This window comes from Myotis yumanensis, unplaced genomic scaffold (assembly GCF_028538775.1).
Source record: "Myotis yumanensis isolate MYYU_CA2020_CCGP unplaced genomic scaffold, mMyoYum1.0.hap1 SCAF_14, whole genome shotgun sequence".
Taxonomy (NCBI): Eukaryota; Metazoa; Chordata; class Mammalia; order Chiroptera; family Vespertilionidae; genus Myotis; species Myotis yumanensis.
In genome coordinates this window covers 2,626,178-2,650,137 of record NW_027223765.1, presented here as the reverse complement: position 1 = coordinate 2,650,137, position 23,960 = coordinate 2,626,178, and the positions used below count along the sequence as shown (strand labels likewise).

At 47.4% G+C, this 23,960-nt stretch overlaps 1 protein-coding gene and 1 long non-coding RNA gene across 4 annotated transcripts in view; one reads left to right on the top strand and one right to left on the bottom strand.

Annotated features, from left to right (window-relative positions):
• Positions 1–21,009, top strand: part of DCAF1 (DDB1 and CUL4 associated factor 1) — a 49,109-nt gene extending 28,100 nt beyond the window's left edge. Inside the window, exons 13-24 of one of the 2 annotated variants that reach the window (XM_070391355.1) lie at positions 2,515–2,639; positions 3,568–4,831; positions 5,350–5,548; positions 6,914–6,996; positions 8,002–8,086; positions 10,259–10,492; positions 11,103–11,196; positions 11,663–11,767; positions 11,948–12,021; positions 12,532–12,633; positions 16,341–16,593; positions 20,095–21,009. In XM_070391355.1, coding sequence (XP_070247456.1) covers positions 2,515–2,639; positions 3,568–4,831; positions 5,350–5,548; positions 6,914–6,996; positions 8,002–8,086; positions 10,259–10,492; positions 11,103–11,196; positions 11,663–11,767; positions 11,948–12,021; positions 12,532–12,633; positions 16,341–16,593; positions 20,095–20,153 — 2,677 coding nt within the window. In that variant the 3' untranslated portion in view covers positions 20,154–21,009. Of the gene's footprint in view, positions 1–2,514; positions 2,640–3,567; positions 4,832–5,349; positions 5,549–6,913; positions 6,997–8,001; positions 8,087–10,258; positions 10,493–11,102; positions 11,197–11,662; positions 11,768–11,947; positions 12,022–12,531; positions 12,634–16,340; positions 16,594–20,094 lie in introns of those variants that run through there. The other variant, XM_070391356.1, reaches the window with a different exon arrangement.
• Positions 3,318–23,257, bottom strand: LOC138992505 (uncharacterized). 2 transcript variants are annotated; one of them, XR_011468103.1, is made up of 3 exons: positions 21,736–23,257; positions 18,821–19,198; positions 3,318–5,630 (listed from the first exon to the last, which is right to left on the bottom strand). It is a non-coding gene; the product is annotated as an uncharacterized lncRNA (long non-coding RNA). The 2 variants fall into 2 exon arrangements; XR_011468102.1 differs by lacking the exon at positions 21,736–23,257 and having other exon boundaries at positions 18,821–20,076.
• Positions 23,258–23,960: the final 703 nt, after the last annotated feature.

Genomic DNA, 23,960 nt, shown 5'->3' with positions numbered 1-23,960 from the left:
GACTGCTGATTGAATCAGGAGGGTGGGTGGGTTTTATAGGATGAGGATGGAAAAGGAATTAAAACGATATTTTGGTAAAGACGGAGTCTGAAGAGAAAATACAATAAAGTTTTTATATATAGTGGTTCTTTTAAAAAATATATTTTTATTGATTTCAGAGAGGAAGGGAGAGGGAGAATCATTGATTGGCTGCCTCCTGCACCCCCCCCCCCCCCCCCCCCCCCCCCGCAACTGGGGATCGAGCCCACAACCCAGGCATGTGCCCTAGACTGGAATCGAACCTGGGACCCTTCAGTTCCCAGGCCGATGCTCTATCCACTGAGCCAAACCAGCTACAGCTCTTGACTTTCCCATCCATCCATTGCCATAAAGACCAGAGAGGCTATTTATGGTGCGTATTGTTTGTTTGCTAAATCCCAGGATATTAAATCCAGGGGATACTTTTGGAGCATCCAGTTTCATACCTTCTGATCTTAGGACCACTTTCCCATATTAAAAATTATTGAGAACTCCAAAGAGCTTTTGTTTTATGTTATATCTGGTGATATTTACCATATTAGAAATTAAAACAGAAAAATGTGAATATATTTATGAATTTATTTAAAAATAATATGAATCCATTGCATGTTAGAATTTTTTATGAAAAATTTCCAAAATAAAACCAAATGATTTTAGCAAGTTTTTAAAATGTCTGGCCTAATCTCTTATATTTGTTTTTATATTTAATCTTTTGTGACATCACACATGACATAGCCCCTGGATAGCTCCGTGAGATACCAAGAGTGGGACAGGAAACAGCATCTTACTATTACTATGAAAACAGCTTTCATATCACAGAACCTTCTGAGAGGGTCTCAGACCCCCAAAGGTTCCCCAACCACACTTTGAAAACAGCTGTTTTGGGGTATTAAAGTAGGTTATTATATTTACTTTGAGAATTTTGTTTAAAAGGTGATGAAAGCTCAAAAGATAATGAGGAAGGTTATAAATACATTTTGGACTGGTAAAAACTTACATGGATTATTAAGAATATATAAATATGTTTGGAATATGTCCTTTAAAAGTTTTTTTAAACAAAATTAAATATTTGTTTTTGCTTAGAATATATAGTCTTACATAAAAGAAGAAAATTACTTTTAGCCACTGTTAATTTCTTCAGTCTTTCTAGAATGTATGAAAATGTATATAATTGAGGTTATAGTATTTAATCATATTCATCTTTTTTATGAAATACTTTAAAATGTAGAAAGGTATAGAGATGCTATGACTGCTCCATACCCAGGGTTGGCATGTTGCTGTCTGTGCTTCTCGGAGTTCTGTTGCATTTCCTGCCTCCCCAGAATGGCCAGTCTTCTGACCTTGGAGTGCGCTCTCTCCATCCATGTGTCTATGCTACATATTTGTGTGCACATGAACAATAATCTAGTCCTCTTTTGTATGTTTTTACATTATATCAATATTTTCTGCATCTTTTGCAGATTTTTTTCTCATGTTTTTGAGTTTTATATGTGTTAATATTTATTTGAACTCTTGTATTCCTATCTACAGTTTGTTCTATTGATGGACAGTTAATGTTTGTTGTGGGTTTTTATTTTTTGCTTCCAAATGAGTGGTACCATAAAACTCTTTTTGGAATCTTTAGCAAGTATGTCAAACTCGTGGCCAGTGAAATGAGGCATGCAGCCCACCCTGCCGTCCGCCAGTTTGACATGCTTGCTAAAAGGATATGATGTATACAATTTTGTATGCATTTCATCTTTATCCGTGTTGCCAAAGGGCCTGGAAAATGACCTATCATTGTCTTGTCCCATCGGCAGTATATGGAGTTTTCATTTCTCTACCTTCTTGCCAGTACTTCGTATTGTCAGATTTTATATCTAATATTTTCTATTCATTAATGTTGAATTTTGAGCCTTTTCCCTTGTCCTTTAATAAGAGTTCTTTGAAAACAGTTGTCAGTACCTGCAGAATAGTTCATCATTTGAGTGTATCATAACTAATACATGTATTCCTGTTGTCTAGGTAGGCTTTCTAATTCTTTTCTTATTCGTTTATATGATGTGATAATGGACTCTGAATACATAAATACTTGTTTGTATGTCTGATTATTTCCTTAGGACAGATTCCAAGAGGTGAAATTCCTGGGCCAAAGGTTAAGAACATTTTAAGAATTTGTTTCATATTTCCAGATTTTCTAAAAAGAGTGTCCTAATTTCTCCCCCAACAAAAGTTTGAGAGCAGTAGTCTACATTGTCACCAGCATTGGGGATTATCCTTAGTTTGCAATCTTAGCAGTTTGATAGGTGAAAATGCCATCTCCATGTTTTTTGCAAGTAATGTCACAGTGACTTATAAATCATCTTGATGTTATGGTTAGGGACAGAGCCACACGGTAGTGATTCCGATCCATTCTCTCTCTCTCTCTCTCTCTCTCTCTCCCTCTCCCCCTCTTTTTTTAACTGTTTCTTGTGGCTGTATCCTATTTCTCTTTGACTAATTCTTCTTCCTGTCCAGGAATGACACTGTGCGCTTTGCTTTGGATGTCCTGGCTATTCTTACTGTTGTGCCAAAAATCCAGCTCCAATTGGCAGAATCAGTGGATGTGCTAGATGAGGCTGGCTCCACCGTCTCCACTGTAGGTAGGTTGTACCTTGCCATTTTGTTACTGGTTGGTCTGGATTTGTTTTCCTTTGCTATTCTGTTTGTGGTGACTTAACTGACCTAAGTAGTAAGAAGGTAGTAGGGGAGGGTACCTTGCCTGTCCATTCTAAGCCATGCCATACAGCTTCATATAATGGAGTCATGTTAGTGAACTTGTGTTCTGAGTGTACAGGCATTTCTGCTGTAATACTGTAAACCGTGTACTCTGTGGAGTCACGTGCAGAGAATGAGGTGCATAGGAAACATGGTTGGGGCAGATAGTCAAGAACTTAAGCAGCTTTGTAACTTAAGCCCCAATAAAATTAGTGATTGGCAAGCAACTCAGAGTGGATAGAAGCTGTCACAGTACAAAAGGGTTATACACTGTTTGAGAATGCTGTACTCCATCAAGAGCAGGGCTGAGGGTTGCTGCTAAAGTGAGCATGGAAGTAGCGTAACCAGCTGTGGGTCCTGGGGTGCACCTCTCTGAGGAGAGTGCAGGGCACAGCCACTTGTTTTTGACTTTTCCTCATATATAGCAGAAAGGTTCCGCTGCCACGGGAGCAGCCAGGCTGAGGGTTTTTTTTTCCTGTTGAAGGTTTAATTTAGTCCCACTATTTTTCATCTGCTTACCTAGGAAAAATTGCACATTAACCTTAGTGACCCTCACATAAGTATTGACATCATTCTCCCATTTAATCATTGTACGTGAGGTATTGCATCATAAAGGTACATGATAGTACAACTGATTGTATTTTACACAAACAATTCCTTGTACATTTTTTTAAACAAGTGTGGTAGTTTTAAGTGGAACAAAATGAGTAGAACTTTCAATTTCAACTCTGAAACAACCATTGAAGTTGGCCATGAGTTTTGTGAGAAAGAATATAAAATGTATTGTTTCCTCCTTCCCCCCTTTCCTATTAGGTATCAGCATTATTTTGGGAGTGGCTGAGGGTGAGTTCTTTATCCATGATGCTGAGATTCAGAAGTCAGCACTTCAAATTATTATCAACTGTGTGTGTGGCCCGGATAACCGAATTTCCAGTATTGGCAAGTTTATCTCTGGAACTCCTCGGAGGAAGCTGCCTCAGACGCCCAAAAGTAGCGAGCACACCCTGGCCAAGATGTGGAATGTGGTCCAGTCCAACAATGGCATCAAGGTGCTTTTGTCCTTACTGTCCATCAAGATGCCCATCACAGATGCAGACCAGATCCGGGCCCTGGCCTGCAAGGCCCTGGTGGGCCTGTCTCGAAGTAGCACTGTCCGGCAGATCATCAGCAAGCTGCCCCTTTTCAGCAGCTGCCAGATCCAGCAGCTGATGAAGGAACCTGTGCTGCAGGACAAACGCAGTGACCACGTCAAGTTCTGCAAGTATGCCGCTGAGCTCATCGAGCGGGTGTCAGGGAAGCCCCTTCTCATAGGCACCGATGTGTCCCTGGCACGACTGCAGAAGGCAGATGTTGTTGCGCAGTCAAGGATCTCCTTCCCGGAGAAAGAGCTGCTTCTGTTGATACGAAACCATCTCATTTCTAAAGGACTTGGGGAGACAGCCACTGTGCTGACAAAAGAGGCTGACCTGCCCATGACTGCTGCCTCCCACTCTTCTGCCTTCACCCCAGTCGCTGCTGCTGCTTCTCCTGTCTCTCTCCCCCGGACCCCTCGCATCGCCAACGGCATTGCAACTCGACTGGGCAGCCATGTGGCTGTGGGTGCCACTGCCCCTCCTGCCCCCACTGCCCATCCTCAGCCACGGCCCCCCCAGGGCTCACTAGCTCTGCCCGGCCCGTCTTACGCGGGCAACTCCCCTTTGATTGGTAGGATCAGCTTTATCAGAGAGAGACCATCACCCTGCAATGGCAGGAAAATCCGAGTGTTGCGGCAAAAGTCGGACCATGGCGCCTACAGCCAAAGCCCAGCCATAAAAAAGCAGTTGGACAGGCATCTTCCTTCCCCACCTACGCTGGACAGTATCATCACAGAATATCTGAGAGAGCAGCATGCGCGCTGCAAGAACCCAGTTGCCACCTGCCCACCTTTCTCCCTCTTTACTCCTCACCAGTGTCCTGAGCCAAAACAGAGGCGGCAGGCGCCCATCAACTTTACCTCAAGGCTGAACCGCAGAGCATCGTTTCCAAAGTATGGCGGGGTGGATGGCGGGTGCTTCGATAGGCACCTTATCTTTAGCAGGTAAGGAGGCCCTTTCAGCAGTGATCAATCCAGAAAACCCTTTATTGGCCTGAAATACCAGAGATGGTCGCTTTATGTGACTAGATGAGCAATGTGACTGTACTCCCTTTTGTTAACCATGGGTTCCTTGTGTGACTGTTCAACATATTGATTGAATACTGTGTGTTCTTATTACAACTAGTATGTTTTCTATGGGACCTGCTGACCGGGACCTGCTGTCTCTAGGATCCCCAGCTTATCACTGTGCTGGTCCAAGTGGTCTCTTTTGGTTCTTTACAAATCTTAGGTAAAGGTCATGGGGTTGCAGGCTTTAAACATGGGAACTTTATTGTTTAAACTTGTGGATGGAGGTCCTTTTCTCTCATTTGAAATGAAAATGAACTACTAAAGGTCATGTGATGTGTTGTGATGTATTTGAAACATAAAAGCTCTGTGTTTTTTTCTTTCTTCCTTGTAGCAGTTTTCTTTTTCTGAGTCCTTGCACCTTCTTTGTCTCTGGTTCTTTTTCCTTGGCGTAGGTTCCGTCCTATCTCAGTGTTCCGGGAAGCCAATGAGGATGAGAGTGGCTTTACCTGCTGTGCATTCTCAGCCCGGGAGCGGTTCCTGATGCTTGGCACCTGCACTGGGCAGTTGAAGCTCTACAATGTGTTTAGTGGACAGGAGGAGGCCAGCTATAACTGTCACAACTCGGCCATCACACACCTTGAACCTTCCAGGGTAAGGGTCCAATCGTAGATTGTTTGCAGTCATTCTTCTAAGATGGGTTGGTGAGCTTTGGTCCCATTGGCTGGCTGGCTGCCTGTATGTGTACATAAAGTTTTATTGGAACACTAGAGGCCCGGTGCACGAAATTCGTGCATGGGGTGGGGGTCCCCTCAGCCCAGTTTGCACCCTCTCTAATCTGGGACCCCTTGGGGGATGTCCGACGGCTGGTTTAGGCCTGGTCGCCCCTAACTACCCTCCTGCTGGCCTGGTCGCCCCTTACTTGCCCCCCTGCCGACCTGGTTGCCCCCACTACCCCCCCCCCCCCCCCCCCCCCCAGCCTGGTCGCCCCTCACTGCCACCCTCTGCTGGCCTGGTCGCCCCTCACTGCCCCCCTCTGCCATCCTGGTCGCCCCACGCAGCCTGCTGCTTCGTCGTTTGGTCGCCTCTAACTAAGCCCCCTGCCGGCCTGGTTGCCCCATGCAGCCTGTTTGGTCGTCCATTCGGTTGCGATGGTCACTTAGGCTTTTCTATATATAGAGATAGATAGCCATGCTCATGTGTTTATGTATTGTTTGTGGCTGCTTCTGTGCTACAGAGGCAAAGTTGAATAGCTGCAACCACGTGGCCCACAGAGCAAGTATTTATCTGGCCTTTGAAGTAAAAGTTTGCCAACCTCTGTTCTAAGACCTGGAGATATATCTATTATCTATCTATGTATCTATCTATGATCTATCGATAGATATAAAAATATGTGTTTGTATATATTTGTACGTATTTTAATTTGCCTCAGTTGGAAACTGAGTTTACCAACTGTGAACATAAAAATTTTTATGTCCGAAATCTCAAATTACTGTGAATTTTAGGAAAATAAGCATTATATGATTCCAGTGGGTCATAGTTTTTTAGAACTATTTTGTGGATGGAATTGATACCTTTGCTATTCCTAAAAGTCAGGACTATTAGGATGACAGAATAATTTTCCTGATTTTAGAGTAAAGGAGGCTTACCCTTTATTGAGTTTTCTCTTTGAAAAACCTTTAAGGGTCCTGGCTAGAAAGTGTAGCAAATGTTTTCAGTTCACTGATATTTCAAGGATGAGGAATATGGCCAAATATTAATAAACGAGGAACCATCTTGGTCTCTTTCCAAGTTTCCCCCCTCTTACCTTAGCTATTTTATATTACTAACTCAGTAGGACTTAGTGTTATCTTAAATGCAGGTAACTTTTAGGGTGCATGTACATATATTCTCACACTTTCAGACCACTTCTTGGTTCTTGGGAGTTTTTCTTTGTAATTCAACTATATTTTTAAGATTGCATTTTAAAATGCTAATGGCAGATAGTGAACCCCAAGTTGGGCCTCCTTCTTCTTTCAGGACGGGTCCTTGCTGCTGACATCTGCTACTTGGAGCCAGCCTCTGTCTGCACTTTGGGGAATGAAATCAGTGTTTGATATGAAGTATGTATCTACTTGTACAACCTAGTCTCTGTATTTATAGTTTACCTATTTAAACCCCCTTCATCTGATTCTTAGAGCCTTTGGGAAAAGAGAAATGCTGTGAGTTATTGCGTTTCTCTCTTCCTCATCTGTGGCTCACGTTTAGTAAGATAAGGTTTTAACTTTCTTAATTCCTCGATATGCTGACTAGGAGTATACATTCCCACCACACAGCAGATCCTTCCCTGATCCAAAGTGGCAGATCAGCCCTGACCGGTTTGGCTCAGTGGATAGAGCGTCGGCCTGCGGACTCAAGGGTCCCAGGTTCGATTCCGGTCAAGTGCATGTACCTTGCTTGTGGGCACATCCCCAGTTGGGGGTGTGCAGGAGGCAGCTGATCGATGTTTCTCTCTCATTGATGTTTCTAATTTTCTATCCCTCTCCCTTCCTCTCTGTAAAAAAGTCAATAAAATATATTAAAAACAAAACAAAACCAAAACAAAATGGCAGATCATTTATTTTCTCCCATTTACATGTGACAGCTGCACACATTGCTGGGACATAGTTCAAAGGCACATGTGCCTTATCAGTCATTTCTTTTTTTGTTTTGTTTTATGTTAATCCTCATCCGAGGATATTTCTCCATTGATTTTTAGAAAGAGTGGAAGGGAGAGGGAGAGACAGAAACACCCTGTCCAGGGATGGGGAACCTGCTACTAAGGTACGTGCCCTTGACCTGAATCGAACCCGGACCCTTCAGTCTGCAGGCCGGTGCTCTCTCCACTGAGCCAAACCGGCAGGGCTGTTAGCAATTCCTTTAATCAACTAATTCCCATGGATGATTTTGCATCTGCTTGGATGAAGGGAATTTTCTTTTTAATGTTAAGTGTCTGATACTTTCCTCTCTGGGAGTGACAATCTCCAGGTGAGTGTGCTCGGGCATGAGCCTGAGGATCACCTTTCTTTTCAGTCAGTTGAGTGATTATGTCCTGAGGCGGCCGCCTGAGTGCTTCTGTCTGTCCGCAGGCATTCCTTCACAGAAGATCACTACGTGGAGTTCAGTAAGCACTCCCAGGACCGCGTCATCGGCACGAAAGGAGACATCGCCCACGTAAGTCCTGAGCCCTCTGCTTTCACACTGTTAGGCCTTTGTTTGCACTGAGTCTTCTGGATTGAGTGTGAGGACTTAGGTCCTGGGGCAACTAGCAGCTACTCCGCGAGTCTTTCTGGTTCGGGTCTGCAAGTGTAAGGAAGTAGGTAGTTCTGAGCTGTCCAGGCGAAATGTAAAGAGAATGAACAGGGAATGAACAGGGACTTCATCTGGCAAGTTGAGAAGATGTCATTAGTACAGCAGATACTTTAACCCATTGTACGCCATAAGCGCCAGTAGACGCAAGCTGCGGACCTTCTCCACATGCCACTGTGTCTATAAAAAAATGTTTTCCCTAAGTGGCAGTTCTGACCAACTTTAAAGTCACTTTTTGTGAGAATTTTCAGCTAAAAATATTCAAGAACACCCGAATTGTGAGTAATATATTTATAATATTCATTGCAAATTGATTTTTTAAATTAAATTCAAAATATCGTGGTGTGTGGGAATGGTTTCCGTTTTGGATGCATGGTAGTTAACTGGTTAAAATACTAAGTTTTAGATGAAATAAAGTCCCAGCCTTTATGGGGCTCACTAGGGAGACAGTAAATAAAGAAGCAAATAAGTGTTGTATCAGGTAGGTGTTGCTGAAGAACAGGAAGCAGGGTAAACGGTAGAGAGTGCTTGTTAGTGTGTGGAGTACTTGTGTTTACTCTTGGATAGCTGTTGTGCTTAAGCGGTGTCTTGAAGGAGGTGTGGGTGCCATGCAGATATCCAGTAAGGCAGCAGGAGACCCCAGGAAAAAGGTGTGCCCTGGAAGATAAGGGAAGATTTTTTTAAGAAAGGATGGATGGACTGGGTCAGAAACTGCTGACGAGTTCCATACGATGACAACTGAGAGGTGATGTTTGATTTAACAACATGGAGGTCATTGTTAACTATGTCAGCAGCTAGTTTTATGCAAGTTTCCATGGGATAGAAACCTGATTCGAGTGGGTTCATGAGAGAAGAGGAGAGAAGCAGATGGCACTGCGTATAGACAGGTCTTGTGAAGTGTTTTGCTGAAAACAAAGCAGAGAAGTGGGTAGTAGCTTGAGGTGAGGGATTTGGGGTGGTGAAGTATTTCTCCCAAACTTTTGAAAGTGTTAAAATATGTGGAAGAGTTGAAAGAATAGTGCATATACCTGTCACCTAGATTCATCAGTTTAATAATTAGCCATATTTCTGTGTAAATGTGTGTGTTTTTCTGAATCATTTGAAAGTAAGTTGCAAATATCATGATGTTTTATTCCTGTCTTACAGCATATATTAGTATATCCTAACAGTAAGGACATTCTTCCATAGTTACACTCGGTTACCCAGGTTAAGAAAATTCATAGTAATTCCCAAATGTCATCCAATATCCATTCCATACTCAGTTTTCCTGATATGTTCGGTTTCAAATGTTTTTTTTGGGGACCAGGATCCAGCCAAGATTCACATGTTGCATTTGGTTGTTGTGTCTCACTAATGTTTTAAATCCAAGAATCATTTCTCCAGTTTTTATGACATTGACTTTTGAAGAGACCAGGCTAGTTGTCTTGTCCCATGATCTGGATTTGTTTGTTTCCTGTGGTGTCTCCTTATTTGTTCCAATATTAGAGGATTTTTAAAAAAAAGATTGAAAATATTATAGCATGTCTGTAAGCTGATGGGAAAGATCTGGTCTCTACATGGGCTGCACATTGTAGACTTGGAACTTTTAGTATTTAGGGCTAAAGTATGTACATTGGGAGATTTTAAGGAGAAAAGGGTACTTCATTAATAATGCCTTTTCCCAGAAAGTTACCCTTAAGATACTCTGTGGATAATTGCTGGTTAGTCCACATGGAGAATCTCTCAGTTTCAATCTTATAAACATGTTCTGTTTCTCGAAAGGGGGTGGAGGAAGAAGGTGGTTTTCTCTTCCCTGTTGCAGTCACACTTCTCATTGTCCTCCCTGTGAGGACTCTTCAAACCTTGAATGGGAACCAAAGCACTTAAACTTGGCTATGATGGTTGTGGTCTTCCTGTTTTCCAGTTATAACATCAGGGCTTTTGTAATTTTGGTGGGTTTTGGAAAGCATGGGAAAGATATTTTATACAACTTCTCTTTGAATTTGTCAACGAATGGATTGGTCTGATTTTTCTCTTCCCACCCCTTCTTCTCTAAAGATTTATGATATTCAGACTGGCAACAAGCTGTTGACTCTGTTTAACCCAGATCTTGCCAACAACTACAAGAGGAACTGTGCCACCTTTAATCCTACAGATGATCTGGTCTTAAATGATGGCGTCCTCTGGGATGTCCGCTCTGCGCAGGCCATCCACAAGTTCGACAAGTTCAACATGAACATCAGTGGTGTTTTCCATCCGAATGGGCTGGAGGTCATCATTAATACTGAGATTGTATCCTTTATACGCGGGTCTTACTTTCCACTTCTCTCTTTGTGATAGAGAGTCCCTGTCAATACCTGTCAATACCTGTCATACCTGTCAATACCTGCTGAAAGTATCTCCACAGGTCACACTGGTGCCTCTGCTTTGGTGTGAAGTGCTAGTGCAACTCCAGGGCACTCACGTCCCTGTTGGTAATTCCGATGACTCTCACTAGCATGTTTGTGTTGTGAAAATTGACCAGATTGCTGCTTTTCGTTTTCCCAAGTATTGAAGTGACTTTTATCTATCTTCAGAAGGATTTACTTGTGCTCTATAGAAGTCAGTTGGTAGACGTAAGAGTAAAATGAAGTTCTATTGAGAGGAAGGGAACTCATGTAGCTTTCATGTATGTGAGGATACCGAAGGAGATTTTTAGGGACATTATTCTATAACATGCTTTTATTTTACCCTGATCTCATTGACTTTTAAAACATCAATACCAGTCGGGGGGGAGGGGCGCGGAGGGTGGGAAGCAATATTTCAGAATTCCCACCAGGTTGTTAGATAAGAAGTTTTGTATAAAGTAGCTTTTCTTAAAAAAATAAAATAAAATAGTTTTTCTTGACAACCCCCCTCCTAGTGGGACCTTCGCACTTTCCATCTTTTACATACAGTTCCTGCTCTGGATCAGTGCCGAGTAGTGTTCAACCACACGGGGACAGTGATGTATGGAGGTAATAAACTTCTTACTTTCTTTGTTATTTTCTTTCTCCCTTCTCTCCCCCCTCACTTAGTTTGATACTTCCTTTTTGGAAAGTGCTCTCAAATGTGAATTGGAAAGCATTTGAAAGTTGTGGTATAAAAGATAAAATGATACACAAATGATGACAAAAAGAAGATGAAAAATATATTGATTTAGGGTAAGAGGCCACTGACTTTGAAGATAAGTAAATCTTGTATAGAAAGAAATTTCATGCAGTGATTTCCCATGTGTATCATGAACTTAAAGAAAAAGCTTTGCATCTGTTGTCTTGTGATGTTGTCCCCCTTCTCCCTGTTACCATTTGGGAGCTAGACGAAAGGTTAAGGATATTGTTGGCTGTTCGCTGGGATTTGCAAGGAGGACACCTGTGAATAGGGGATGTTTTGGTTCTAATCGTGTTGCCCTCCCCTGCTCTTTCCCCCTTTCCTCCCCACCAGCTATGCTGCAGGCAGATGATGAAGATGACTTAATGGAAGAGAGGATGAAAAGCCCTTTTGGATCATCCTTCCGAACATTTAACGCAACTGACTACAAACCTATAGGTAAGCGTGAAGGGGCAGGCCTTGATTGTTTTGTTATATTTTGATGATGTAATTTTCATTGAAAAGCAGAGGAGTTATGGAAATATTTGTGACCAATCGCCTTGAATTCCTTGAGAGGAAAAGCGGGTTTTAAGGTCACAGCAACAGTCCAGTCCTGAGCCTTGTCGCGTTGTTTTCCAGCGACCATCGATGTGAAGCGGAACATCTTCGACCTGTGCACAGACACCAAGGACTGCTACCTGGCTGTCATCGAGGTAAAGGCGCTTCAGAAGCCTGCTCTTTGGTTGGGATGTTTAGGGTCACTGCCCCACAGGAATGTGGATCGATGTGAGCTATGTTATGAAGTGGCTGCATTCCTGAGGGGAGGTTATTGATAACCTCATTTGCTGGGGTTTGGGAGATCTGCAGGATAAGAGGAATAAAAAAATGCTAATATAAAACAGCATGGAGAGTCCTGTCTCCTACTGTCTTGGATTCATGTCACGCTTTTTTAGAGGTGTCTGCCTCTCACCAGAGCCAGACAGGTTTGTTCCAAGCATGGTGGTCTCTCGTGTTTATATTCCTCACTAGCCCAGCCTTCTTGTCCTATTTTTCATTCCTTCTCTGTGTCCTAGGTATCACATTTTTAGAATCAGTTCAAGAATTTGGGGTGTTGGGGCCTTTGATAGCTGTGGGGTCAGGGTGCACGGGTGCCAGGCAGAGCCGAGGTGTGGGGTGTGGCGGGCTTTCGGAAGACTCCCTGTGAACTGGGTGCTCTGTTTCAGAACCAAAGCAGCATGGATGCTCTCAACATGGACACAGTGTGCAGGCTGTATGAAGTGGGCAGGCAGCGCCTGGCAGAGGACGAGGACGAGGAGGAGGACCAGGTCAGTGTCTTTGAGTTTCTTTCTCCTAATGTTTAGAGAGGCCACGCTCTTCTGCTTTTCGCTTCAGGGGTTTTAAAGAACAGCCTTTGCTACCTGTTGGCATATTCAGAAGGCCTGGCATGTGCCCTTGATCCCTGAAAGTCAGAAGGAAGATTTTATTACAGAGCATTAACCAGCACCCGATGGTCCTGTGCGTGCCGCTGTAAGTTAGGACCAGTGCCCTGGCTGACTTCCCGGCGTCAGTTCTGGCGCAGTCTACTTTCAGAATAACAGGAGAGCTTCTAGGTACAGAGAAGACTTCGGTGCTTGTGAGAAATTAAACAGTTATGAAATCTGAGTGGGTAGGATGCCCCAGGGAATGTGAGCTTTTCCTTTCTGAGCGGATTAGTTTATGGTCATGTGCCAGGGGCTGGCCTGCAGAGTGTCAGTATCAGTTCCAAAGAGTTTCGGCAGATCTTTCCTGTTTAAAGTAAATGGCAGGGCTTTGCTTTCTTGTTGCAGATAGTAAGGCTGGTAAATGTCTTTCCAGATTTTGGGTTCCTTTTGGTTTTTTTCTTCCGCTGTGGTGGTGCTTAGTTTTGGTGCTTGTCGTCTCTTTAAGGGCAGAGGTGCTCTGGGTGGGGAGAGGGGCCACTGCAGGACACTAGGAAGCTCACCTTCCTGTTGGCCAGTGTTCTCCTCCAGCATGCCCCTGCTCTGGTAAACGCTGCCCACTGGTGACTGAGGCAGGAAGGAAAAGGAAGCGTCCTGGGCATGGACAGTGAGGGTCAAGAGCAGCAGGCTCCAGGGGGCCCTAACGAGTGGCCTTAGGCCCAGTCTGGAGGAGCCTGCGAGCGTTCCAGCGTGGAGACGAGGCGTGGGGTAAGCAGTGGGGTGAGCTAGCATTGCTTCTGCGTTGCGCAGGGTCCGGGCACATTTCCTACCTACTGCTACCAGGTCCATTTCACAGGAAGGACATCATTTGAAACTGATTTCACCCTGAAGTCCTTGGTGTTTTGATTTAGAGAAGTTTTAGTGGGATAGGGGGAGATAAATATCAGTGATGAGAGAATCATTGATTGGCTGCCTCCTGTACCCCTACTGGGGATCGAGCTGCAATCCAGGCTTGTGCCCTGACTGGGAATTGAACTGTGACCTCCTGGTTCATAGGTTGACACTCAAACACTGAGCCACGCCGGTTGGGCAAGACCATGTCTATTTAAGCGTTTTCTTAATGCCGTTGACTCACACGCCCTCCGAGAACACGCAGTTGTTTTGCTGCATTTATTGTCTCCAGCACATTTCTCCTCACTTCTCCCCTTTCCTGTGTGCGCTTCACCTGATCTTAATACGGGTCTTAATTTTCATATGAGTCATTTGCTATTTAAAGTTTTGTCCTCGTCTGGGTATCGCTTGCAGGTCTTCTCAGGTGTCCCAGGTGTGACTTAAATCGTTTAGGGGTGCAGGCACCTGTGAGGAGCACCTTTGAATTTGCCTTTTCACCTCAGCAAAATAAACTCACAAGCCTGACTGGTCAGCTGCCATCTGATAAAATGGCCCAGCACAAATGCCTGTATGAATTTGACAGCTATAGTCTTTGGTTCTAAGGTTGCTAGGCTGCTGGCCTTCAGGCATTTGATAAGAGCAGAGATAAGCCAGCCACTTATCAAAGCTCCTGTTATCCACTGGAATTTTGGTATTTGTGTTTTTAAAAATCAATTCAATCCAACTTTGATGTTGGCTTTTAGGAAAATTACAAAATCAAAGATTAGTAATGGATCATTGTTCCTAGATTTTGGAAAGCCAATACTTTTCAACTAATTATAATATTAATTTTATATTAAAAGGGGGCTAATACTCTTTTCTCCATCTATTTTGGAACCCAGGACCACTGCATGCTGTGCCTCCTGAGTGCTCCTACTGCCAGGAGCGGTGGGGCGTGTTCGTGGGTCAGCTCCTGCTGTAAGCCTGGTCAGGGACACCTGAAAGGCTGCCTTTTTTTTCCTTTTAAGTTTAAAATGTACGTTAGATTCTGTCAGTGAGGAGAGAAAACACAAGCATTTACAACTGAAATGAACTTGTAGGTTTTAAGGACAGTTAACACCAGGACAAATGTCAAAAGGAGGAAAAGCAGGAGTTTAAGTTTTACAAAATATGACATGGTGAAATATTAAGAACGTAGGCTTGGGTTTGAGTTACATTTTTAGAAAAGTTATTCTGCTATTCTCATTTTTAGATTCACGTCTTAAAGTATGACCAGACGTTTATTTTTCTAAGGGATTGGTTATATTTTTGAAGGGAATATAGGCTAAAAGCTATTTCTTTTGAATAGACATATATTCACGAAGAATTTTGATTTAAAAGATGACATTGTTTAAGTCCTAGAGAACAGGACAGCTCGATGTAGCAGAGAAAGTCCGCGGTAATACCTGGATTCACGTTTTAGGTTCTGTCATTGGGGGAGGGGGGGTCTGTGGGTAGGGTACCTATTATTAAGAAAAGTAGAATTTTTACAACTCAGAGGTAATCTTGTGCTTCTGGCTCTTCATTAGGGGCATTTCACCATTCCTGGGGAGCCTTTCCAACTCCGCCTGTGTGAGCTTCATTTGTAAGGACTGGCGCCGTGGACCCTGAGTGTGGTTTAGGCATGTGTGTTTTGGAAAACGTTTCCCAGGTGATTCTGATGCTTACACCTGAGCAGAGCCACCGACTTAAGTCACCTCACTTAACAAGAAATTGGGATTCTATGAAGTTGGTATTAGATGGTCAGTGAGCAGTCACTGCTTTGCTGTAATTCTGGAAGATGGGCAGCGTCATGGAGCCTCTGGAAGGGATAAGGTCGCAGAGAGCTGCAGAGACTGGAGATGGCAGGAGGAGGGAGAATGCAGTGAGCTGGCTGCTGGAGTAAATGGATTTTATATTTTATTATTGCAGGAAGTAGAATCTCTTTCCTACCGGCCAAGCTGGCTGTTGATATTTGAGCAGGAGGATAAGTGACTGAGTGTTAATGACATTTACTTGGAAACACCTGTCGTCTCTGTCAAAGCTAAGAGGCCAAGAGGCGCTGTGTCCTCTCTTGCTCGAAGGGAAACTGGATACTAGCGCAAGTCGAAATCTGGCAGAATGCAAGCGTGGAGTTTCTGTAGCACAGAACATGGGTTACCTGTGAGCGTCTGGAAGGTGAATGTCTGCTTTGTTTGGTTCAGGCGCTGCTTATGATAGCACTGTTCCAGGTCTACCCACGTCCTTGGCAAGAACGTGAAGGGCTGAGGAGCTGAGGAGCTGATGGCTCAGCAGCTGTGTTCTTCCTGTGTTGTTAGGTAGAACAGGTAGATTCCAGGGGTTGAAGCTTTTGTTCCAGTGCCGCCTCGGATTTCACTTGGTTCGGTTGGTGCAGGACCGAGAAGAGCCAGCCCCTTTGGGGGTACTAGCCAGGAGCCCACACTGTCAGTGGCAGAGGCCTCTGTAAAGCGAGTTTCCTATTTCTTGGGATAGAGCTGCATGACCGGTAATGCCTTCGTGGAGTAAGTAGCCATCCTCGTCTGGTGTCTAGGGGGCCACGCACATGCTGGTGGCTGCCTCACCATGAGTCTGCTGGCCCTGAAGTCTGTGCTAACCGCGGGGACCGCTATCTCCACTGGCGGTTCCCTCCCGTCCTTAGGGAAGTCAGGCAAACTCCCTGGCCAGGCCTCTGTTTCCTCCTAATGGACCTAATGCTCTCTTACCAGGAGGAGGAGGAGCAGGAGGAGGAAGATGACGATGAAGATGATGATGACACTGATGATCTCGATGACCTTGACACTGACCAATTGCTGGAGGCGGAGTTGGAGGAGGATGACAACAACGAGAACGCAGGGGAGGATGGGGACAATGACTTCTCTCCCTCTGACGAGGAGCTGGCCAACCTTCTGGAGGAGGGAGAGGACGGGGAGGATGAAGACTCTGATGCAGACGAGGAAGTGGAACTGATCCTGGGGGACAGTAAGTCCAGGACAACCATGGGGCTGAGCCTGGGCCTCCAGGGGAAGATGCCTTCCCTGTGCCAGCCCCGCCCAGTGTGGAAGCCACACCAGGAGTTCTCTGTCCCTTAACTGTCCATTCCCCCCTCTGGCCCCTGAGGAAAAGCAGTTTTCCCACCTCTGACCCTCTGTTCTCCCATCAGACTATGTAACCAAACAGCTGTTCTCTCTCACCTTTAAAACGGAGGCTGGCAAATGATCTCTGTAAAGGTGGGACAGTAAATGTTTTACTTTGTGGGCCACATGGTCTCTGCTGCAGCTTCTCAACTCTTCTGTTGTGTGAAAGCAGCCGGACACACGGGGTCATGGTCCTGGCTGCCTAGAGGGTGAGCCTCAGAACAGAAGCCTGAACACAGTTCTGCTCCAGGGCCTGCTGGCACCTGCTGGACCGCTCGCCTCCTTCCTAAAGCAGCAGACGCCACTTGTGGGGGACCTTTCCTTTCCTGTCCGCTTTTCCTGAAAGACCGGGGGTGGGGGGGGCACAGGTTTCTGTTTTTATCTTCCTCCCCCCTCTTCATTCCGAATTAGAAAGAAAAACTCCCTATTCCAGCTGTTTCCCACTAGGAAGGTTTCTGAAGTCAGACTGTCCCTGACTACATGCTAAGGTGTCTTGAGGAACCAGTTGACGGTTCTCAGGGTCTGCCAAGCCCCGCAGCTCACAAGTGTTCGCAGAGGACTCGGGAGGGGGGTGGGGCGGCGGTGGGGCGGGGGGAGGCAGCATCTCTGAGGTGTCTCTGTCTGGCAGCGTAATCCCTGCGACAGCCACCATTTCCGTGCAGCTAACCCGGCCAGTCTTCCCACAGCCAGGGCCTTACAACCAGCACAGCCACTAGCTACACGGAGCCATTGACACTGTGATGCAGTTTTTAAAACTCAGTTCCTCATTCATGTCCACACTTCAAGTGCGCAGGAGCCTCGTGTAGCTGCCGTGGAAGGGCACGGACCCAGGACATGACATCACTATGGGAATCGTATTGTGCTGGCCTAGGCCCAACAGATGCCAGTGTCTTTACAGTGGATGTTTGGTTTTTTATAATCAGGAGCAGGAGAGAGCAATCTCATACATGCTTCTCGCCCTCAAGGTTGAAGGCAGCTGGCTGAGGGAAGACTGTCTTTCTCACCGTCCTGTGGGGCTGGGAGGGAGGGCCTTCTGTGTGTCCATCTGCTGTTTACCGGCTTCCATGTTCTCCATGCTGGAGGTTAAGGTGATTGAGTGAAGGAAGCTTGCTTTGTCCCTAGCCATGGTCAGAGAGCCAGGTAAGAGAGACTGAGAGACTAAGGGGCAAGGGACAGGGGACAGTATTGATAATATCAGGGCAAGTTTTATCAGACCTCTGTCATCTGAATAGTGACACATAGGCCCCAGTTCCCTTTCCCTCCGATCACAAGCAGTGAGGTAGGCTAAGGAGCAGCTGGTGTGCCCCCGCCGTGAGCCTCACTAATTCTCTTTCTTAACTGGAATATAAAGCTACAAAGTTCTATTTGGCCTATGATTTACTGCCTCCTCCAACTTTTCCTGTTTAGTTTAGGAAACCTTTCCTTCCTAGCCCCGAACCATCTGGAAAACCTTAGTTCTATCAGCAGCGAGAATGTCACTTTACCTCGGGAAGATCTGTGATGTGGAAATGCCGTAATAGACGACAGCTCAAGGACGTTTTAGCTTGGGCTCCAGAGCGGAGGTGGTGACGAGGTGGCATCTGCAGTGTGTGTGCCATCGCTCTGTTTTACACCCACAGCCGCTCCTACAGCAGAGGGCACACTCCCTGGGCCCTTGGTTTGCTGGCCATTTGCCTCACTCTGACCCTTCAGAGCAGTAGCTTCATTGTTTGGGGCTTGTGGAACCTTTTAGGGTCTGACGGAAGCCATTAAGCCTAGAAAACCACACCTTGAGCCCCACCCAATCCTACAGAGGCCTGGGCCCACACCTGGTGCTGGGTTCTCTATGCAGAACCCAAACTCCTTAGCTGAGGTCTCTGTTCCAGTCAGTTCTGCCCCCCAAAGCCAGTATTATAGAGCAACAGGCTAAATATTGCAAACGTGGTTTCCATCTACACGGCCTTTGCCTCAGGGCCTTTCCGAAGGAGAAGGCTTGACCAAGGTCTCTGAGCACTTAGAGGTGATAAAAGGCTGAGGGAGGCAGAGGGGGGAGTCCTGACCCCTGAGCACCAAGCCCTGCACCTGACACTCACGTGCTTCAGGGCTGGGCCGTGATCCTCCTCCAGTGGCTTTAGTCCTGGGCCAGGCGCAGGTGTTCGGGCTGGGAGGACAGGTCCAGGGAGCTGGTCTGGCAACGGTGGCTCATAGCAGGGGCACTTGGGATACGAGCTTGGCTCTGGGGAGCAGGCCTGCCCTTCCCCACTGCACTTCCTCCCGAGTGCTGGCAGCAAGGAGGCCAAGTGATGAGCTGCTAGTTCTGTGATCTTCCCACCCGTTTCCAACAGGCCACGCGGTGCCTTTTCGACCAGGAACACTGGTTTTCCCAGCCACCTCTTCGGCTTCTTCTCAGGACTTTGTTGAATCACGGCCATGCTCTTCCTGACTTGACTTTATCCACTTCAGTTTTCTTCCTAAAGGAGATTGTAGTGAATGAAGGAAGGTTTGGGAACACACTTCCTCAGCTTTTCCGAGTCGATTCTCTCAGTATCTGGGCCCAGTAGCCGTCCCCTCCTGCGGGAACTTCAGGGCCCGTGGGCATTTGGGAGGCTGTAGGGCAGGGTCTGTCCACTCTCCAGGAGCCCTTGTTAAAAACCATTTCGTAGCTGTGAGTAATCAAAACGGGCCTTAGGCCTTCCCCTTACCTTCTTCACTCAGCCAATTAACCAGAGTAGTTAGTTAGCTACTAGGCTTCTCTCTCACTGTGGCCAGCCAGACAGCTCTGGGGCATCCCAGCTCCTCCTGCTGCCTCCAGGCACAGGTGCCAGGCACTGCTACTGCTGCAGCCTGCCCGCTTTAGGGAGTCTGCTCCCTGCAGGTTAGACTGAGAAACTGCAGGGGACGGAATCCCAGGTTGATAATCTCTGCCTTGAGCTCTTTTGGGAAGAGGGGCTAAGGAGTTAAAGAGAAATCTCCTCTTGCTTGGGCTCAGATAGGCCTGTGCCCGGCCCTGAAGGACTCCCACTGCTCCCCTCAGCCCTGCCCCTTTGCAGCTTTTCAAAGCACCACGGGTAGAAGCTTGAGGGGGCTTGCGGGGTCCCTTAAGGGTCTCTAAGGCAGGACGAGCCGCTAGGACTCAGAGGGTACCACATTCAGGCCCTCTGAGAGGTGAGAGCAGGAGGTCCCAGGGGTGACAGTGGCCAAGAAGTGGACTCTCCAGAGCCTGCTCCAAGGGGTGGTTGGTGCCTTTTCCTCTTTCTGGAAAGGTGATTAGTCCCAGACACACATGTATGCACCTGCAGGGGCTTCCTCCTGGAAGCTCCTAGAAGCCCAGTGGGTGACCTGGCCTCTCCCTCTGCTTACCTTGCAGCCGACAGCTCTGACAACTCTGACCTGGAAGATGACATCATCTTATCTCTGAATGAGTGAGGAGCATCACCACGTGGAAGATTCTTGGCAGGCGAGAACCTGAGTCAAATGAATTCACAACACCTTCCCTCCCTTCCTCCCAGGCTATGTCCTTAAGGAACTGCATGGCCTGCACTCAGAGGACTGTGGCTTGGAGAGTCCCTGGGCCCCGAGGACCCTTCCAGAGCGAACAGCCACCAAGACCCCAGGGGTCAGGCCTAGTCTGTCCCCTTCTCCTAGAATGGACACACCTTTCCTCTAGGGAAAACCTGTTTCTGGGGTCATTTCACAATATATTTTCTTTGTATAATGTTCTTTACTTAAAGAACAAGAAATAGTTTTTTATAAAACTTAAAAAGAAAAAAAAAAAAAGCCAAGCATTTATAATTGAGGGTATGAACTTATATCCACCAGGTCCTTGTCCCATTGCATTTTCTGCGGAAGAAAATGACGTCTAAAGAACAATGCGGAGGCATTTTTACACACGTATTTAAGTGAAAGGAAAATCGTGGTTTCTTAAATTGATAAGGATGAAGACTATTTTATTATAAATATAATATATGATTTTTAACCTGTTTTGTTGCCTCACAAGCTGTCAGGCTGACTTGCTCTCCTCTGGGCCAGGGGTGGGAGGAAGGCTGACTCACCGGCTCTGGGCTGGGCAGCGGGCGGTGTGGATGCTGGTTCGTGGAGTTGAGGGAACTTAGCATATGAGTTCACTCCCTCTAGTTTTCTTTGTCCTTCAGTTTTTCAAAATCTTTTTTTCCTCTTTCCTTTCTCCCCAATGTGGAAATTACAAATCAAAGGCCTTTTTCTTTAATGTAAAGTGTATTTATTTAAAAAAATACAAAATAAACTACAAGCCTGTCTTTGCTTACGGCCTTTCCCTGTCCTTTTACCAAAGTGGGGTCTGTCCCTTTCCTTGCAGCTCTAGCCGTGCAGGAGAGAAGACGCCTTCCGAGAGGCAGTCGGCACGGTGGTAAGGACACTCTGCCCGAAAAGCTCTCTGGGGAGTCAAGGGGCTCAGTCCCAGGCCTGCCCGGCCTGGCCTGCACTCCCCAGAGACTGTCTCCGTAAGAGCACCTTGCACGGGGCTGTGGGAGGCGTCAGGACCCTGCCCACGTGGGCACCTGTCTGCCCGGCTCTGAACCAGGAAGGCCGCTCTGGAGCACAGGTGGGGGCTGGAAAGTTAGGGTCCTGGGACGCTTGGGAGGGAGGAGCTGGCAGAGCTAAGGAGTGGCAGCACTTTGGCCATAGCTCAGGACGATGCTGCTCCCTGGGAGGCAGTGTTGAGTGTGGGAGCAGCTGCAGTTTAGGGGCAGCAGGGGCTTGGCGGGCTGGGCTTGCAGCTACTTCACAGGCTCTTGCAATCGGCCTTGGGTTGAACTGTGCTACCGCCAAGGACATACCAGGTGCTTAACTTTACACTCCCCCCACACTCCCACTCCCACCTCCCCACCATGATAAGAGACCCTGATGCCGTTCTTCCTCGAGTTTGCCCAAGTAACAGCTTCTTGATTTCTATCATGTAGGTACGTAGCTCAGAGAAGAGGGGACACATTTGGTTGTGAAGTAAACAAGCAAGACAGACAGCTAAACTCACCAGGGGCTGGTGAAGCCCTGCTGGGCTCGGAGCACCACACAAGCTGTCACACACCGAAGCGCCTGTGTCGCTCAGGTACCTCTTGGTCCTCTAGAGAGCAGAGGTCTCGGCTCCTAAGTTGCGTCATGCCTCAGCTTAAATAGGTCGCTAACACTAACCAGTAGAATAGTTTGCTGGTGCTGAATGGATTAGAAGAAAACGGGTTAAAAGTAAAGAAATAGCAAAAGCACTATATTCTTCTAGTCATTATCGGAGCCACTGTTGCCCTGAACTGTGGCAGGAGCTCTTGGGAGCAGCCGGGCTCTCGGGGGGAGAGGGGGCCTCCGCCGAATTCTGGTTGCCTTGACAACACACCCTCAGGGGAGCGCCCCGAGAGGCCTTGGAGGCATCAGCCCGCATCCCCTTGCCACCAGGGCGCAGGCTGAGTCACTTAGGAGGAAACTGGGGGCAAGTGTTGCCTCCTGTTGGTTTTGCCTTTAAGCAGCACCTGAGGGGGGGCCGGGGAGGCGCTGGCGCCTGCAGTTGCCTTTCCTCTAGGGCCTGGCCCACCTGACCGCCTCACTGCCGGCCCTCTGACAGGTCATGGCACCTGTTGTGTCTTAAGAGTTGAAGGAAGTGTTGAGAAGAGGGTCTGAGGAGCAGGAGGGAGGTCACACAACAGGCTGTGGCTCATCACCAAAACTCTCGTTCTTTTGGGGACCAGAGAACACGTACGTAGCCCTGAAGGGGGACAAGGCGAGGCTGTAGTGTCTCCAGCCAGATCTCCCAGGCGTCTGTCTGGGGAGGGCCGGAGGCGGTATTCTGGGTCCTGAGCGCCCACTGGGCAGGCACCCTGCTGCTGCTCTGGCTGTGAGCGGCATGTGTGAGACCTGCGGTGGGGCCAGCCCTGCCCTGCCCCTCCCCTTCCCTCCCCCCGCTCCAGCTCAACAGGCCAATAAACATGTTGCCCACTTCTTTCTTGGTGCGAGTGTTTTGTTACAAACTTGCTTATTCTCCTGTGAGCTTTCTTTTAAATCTCAAGGTCTCAGACACCTCCTTCACTGTCTTTGTGGACAGGCATCTCAGGCCCTCACGACTGTCCCTCAAAACCACCCAGCAGTCCGTTGCACTGCCGAGCCAGCTAGGGTAGCGCCAGACCTGCCAGCATGGCCTGGCCATTGGGCCCGAAGTCCCTGGTCACTTGGGGACTCGTTTCTCTCACTGGAGCTTCCCTTCTCCCTCATCCCTGACAATGACCCTTTCGGAACATCCCAACCTCCACACGAACATCTCATGGTGTTCGGGCTGTGTTCCCCCATGACAACCGCTGTGGGACACTGCCCAGCGCTGGCCATACTCTCATCCGACACGCGTGATGACAACGTGATGCTTCAAGCGCTCTCCCCTCCCAGCTCAAGCGCCTCCACGCCCCTCCAGCCCGGCTTGAAAGGCGCTGAGCTCCAGCACGCCCAGCACCCCAAGGCTGACGGTTCCCCACAGAGCACCGATCTCCCAGGGTCTCCACCTCCTCAGTATCCGGGCAAGAGGCCTAGGCTCACTCACCTTGCACCTGGGAGAGTTTGGTCACAGCATCTTCCTCACCTGCTGCCTCCACGGCAGCATCACAAAAATCTTCAGTGTCCCCCACAAAGCTCTAGGGACTCGGCACAGACCTCCACATGACACATCAGTTCTGAGCGACCCGAGGGAGCGCTGGAATTCAAAAGTTCAACAAGCAAGCACAGCTGCCTCCCACCCTCCACTCCAGCACATGGCCTCTAGTGTCCCTGGGAGTCTGACAGCTTCGTGTCCAACTGGGTGTCCCTGGGTGGCCGCATCAAGGCGCGAAGGGAGGCTGAACAAGAGGGAGTCCGCACGGATCTGTAGCACCAAGACCCTTGGGCAGCAACATTAAGATCACACAGCTGCTAAAGACCACCTGCTTCCGAAAAGGCCTTGAGATGGGGTGCTCTGTCCAACAGCTACAGCTCAAACTGACGGGCACACCAGCTGTTTAGGGCCGAACAACCCAAACCAAAAACTACTGCAGCTGCTCCCTATGGACCCGAGGCACACCCCCTCCTCTGCATGAGCTCTGCTCAGCTGCCATGGCAGCGTGCAAACTGGAGCTGCCTGCTCTCAGCCAAGATGGAAAACCACTGTGAATCCAGTTCTGACTCAGCCCAAGGAGTTGAGGGGCTGAGAACCACCAACGCAGCAGGACTTGGCGATATACCGGTGCCAGA